Genomic DNA, 2,501 nt, shown 5'->3' on the forward strand with positions numbered 1-2,501 from the left:
ATTTAAAAGTGTAACATTTATTTGGAAGGCTGCGATGTGCCTGCCAGGCACCGAACAAAAAGAGAGAAAAAAATCAGTCTTTATAGCCAAAGAATTTACAATCCAGCCAGAAAGACAGGTAAGAGCTAGGAAAAAAATTGATTAAATTCTAAGAACTATGTACAGTTTTAAGAATTTTTAGTTATGGTGGAGTGTTGTACACCTACCGTTGCAAGGAAAACGGTGTGTGTGTGTGTGTGTGTGTGTGTGTGTGTGCGCGCGCGCGTGTGAGTGTGTGAGTGTGAGGCATGTATTCTCTTTGGCTTTTCCCAATGGCTTAATACTAATAATGGCAAAAACTACTATTAATAACATAAATGTAAATACGATACCATATAATGGATGGTTTGTCTCTATATCTTCCAGTTCAGTTAGAGCTAAGTGAAGACTGCAAATGAGCAGCCAGCACGGTGCCAAGGAAAAGCGTCTCTTTCAACAGTTCCAACATTGTCGTTGCAGGTTGATGAGAGATGCTTGACTTAATAGCGCATCTCCTAAGGGGCAAACACCGTTGCTGTTATTTCCACCCTCATTCCAAATGCTATGCCGGCTGCTCATGTGCTGAAATATGCAGACAGCCCACTAGGCCGTGCTGGATCTGGAGTGCATGCGACAGCCTTTTTTCAGCTCTACCCTGAAGTCCCACCTAGGCTGGGAGGCTCTGGAGGGAAGCCGACCGGCGTCTGGAGCAGCGCGTATTCCCTATCTCTCCTCCAAAAGGCCACACCCAATACAAGGCCTCTATTGTGTCTGGAGGAACAGACTCCCCACAGTGTTGCGATGGCTGCCCCCTTTAAAAAGGAGCGAGCGGCTCTCGCGCCAGTGACCTCAGCCAGAGAGGAGGCGAGGAGGCTGCAGGCAGGGCAGGTGGCAGGAGCTCAGAGACTCACGCTCTAGGGCCGCTCGGGCGCCTCATGCCCACGTGCCCGCCTTGCGCGGACGCCGCCGCACCTGGAGGCGGAGCCAAGCCCCGCAGCCACCGGCTCCCGGTAGCGAAGTCCCCTCCCCGCGCTCCTCCCGCCACGCTGTGCATGCGCGCAGGTGCGTGAAAGCGCGTTGCCCAGTACCTTGCAGACGGGGGCCCGCCATGGAGCACATCCGCACACCCAAGGTTGGTGGTACCCGCGCGGGCGGAGGAGGGAGCAGGAGGTGGGATGCTGAGCGAGCGGGAGGCCTGGCTTCCCTGCGGGGCGCTGGCCGAGTCAGCACCAGGAGCGAGGCAAAAGGAAGCAGCGTCTGAGCATCTCCTGGTTCGCTGTGAGCCTCATATTTCTGCTGCTGCCTCACAGGCCTAGTAGCCTTGACTGCTGCTGCATCTAACCTCATGTCCTTGGGGTGCGCAGTGGACATAGGGGTGGACAGGAGAGAAACCCAATTATCTGTTAAGCAGCGGGGCTGCTGATCTGCTGATAAACACTCCCTTCTGGTCTTGCACTATGTTGCTACTGCTTTTTTTTTTTTTTTTCCTCCAATTTTAGTAGTTGAAAGAGAAACAAACCTTTCTAATGTCAGGTGCAGGGAATCGACTTATGTGCAGGTGGATTGAATGCACACGGGAAGTTCGTTGAATCTAAGGGTTCAAACCCGCCCAACTTTCCCTTCCGCTTCCGTATCATCAGGCTATCAGCCGCAGGGGACCTTACACGGGGCAAATGATCAATAATCTCTGTAGGTTGAATGGTATTATCAATCTTTCCATCTCATTGTTTTATCCAGCCTATTCCTTTCTTTGGAGAGAAGGATGCAGCTTATAGATTCATCCTCTGGTGTGCTTTAAACAACACCAGATTTTGCCACTCAAAAGCGACTGGTCCCTGATCATTCCAGTTAAATAACCTTGGAAACCACCGCTGTACCAAACTTTCCCCTCCTAGTTGTACTAATGATATTCTTTAGAGTGAAAAGGATGATCAGCATTCTTGTCTAATAAAAACTCTAAACTATTGAAAGAATGTATTTAAAAGCCTATTGGCTATTTCCTGTCTCTACCACCACAGCTCCTTGGTTTCCAGGATGATCTCATGCTAAAAATTTAGGCCCTTGACAGAGTTAAGTCGAAGCTGGGTCTGCATGGTCAGAAATTAGATAGCCCCAGGGATCCCACTCAGCCCTTGGGGGAAGGGGTGCATTACTTTGCTGTAAGTCCAGTAAGAAGAATTCATTTTTAAATACTGGATTGGTTCCTAAGTACCTCTTTGTAAAAGCAGCTTTATTATTCTCTGATGTCAGTGGAAGAATAAATCTTTTAGTTTGCTAGAGAGTGTCAATTTTAACAGTAAATTTAAATTGTATTGCTTTTGCACGATGGAATTAAATTGTTGCTTCACAATTGGGAAATTGTAAACGTTAAAGAGAGTGCCATAAACCACAAGGTAGGTGGCTCAAAGCTTTCAGGGTTTAAGTGGTGCTAAATAATTTATTCCGGAATGATGAATTTAACTCATGGATTCTCTCTGCCCTTG

General features: G+C 48.2%; 1 protein-coding gene across 1 annotated transcript in view; it reads left to right on the plus strand.

Annotated features, from left to right (window-relative positions):
• The first annotated feature begins 1,060 nt into the window (after positions 1-1,060).
• The window catches only part of MTMR7 (myotubularin related protein 7), a 93,361-nt gene continuing 91,920 nt past the window's right edge, over positions 1,061-2,501 (plus strand). The window contains exon 1 of the mRNA XM_023533685.1: positions 1,061-1,150. Coding sequence (XP_023389453.1) covers positions 1,127-1,150 — 24 coding nt within the window. The 5' untranslated portion in view covers positions 1,061-1,126. The remainder of the gene's footprint in view (positions 1,151-2,501) is intronic.

Source organism: Pteropus vampyrus, unplaced genomic scaffold (genome assembly GCF_000151845.1).
Source record: "Pteropus vampyrus isolate Shadow unplaced genomic scaffold, Pvam_2.0 Scaffold108, whole genome shotgun sequence".
Classification (NCBI taxonomy): domain Eukaryota; kingdom Metazoa; phylum Chordata; class Mammalia; order Chiroptera; family Pteropodidae; genus Pteropus; species Pteropus vampyrus.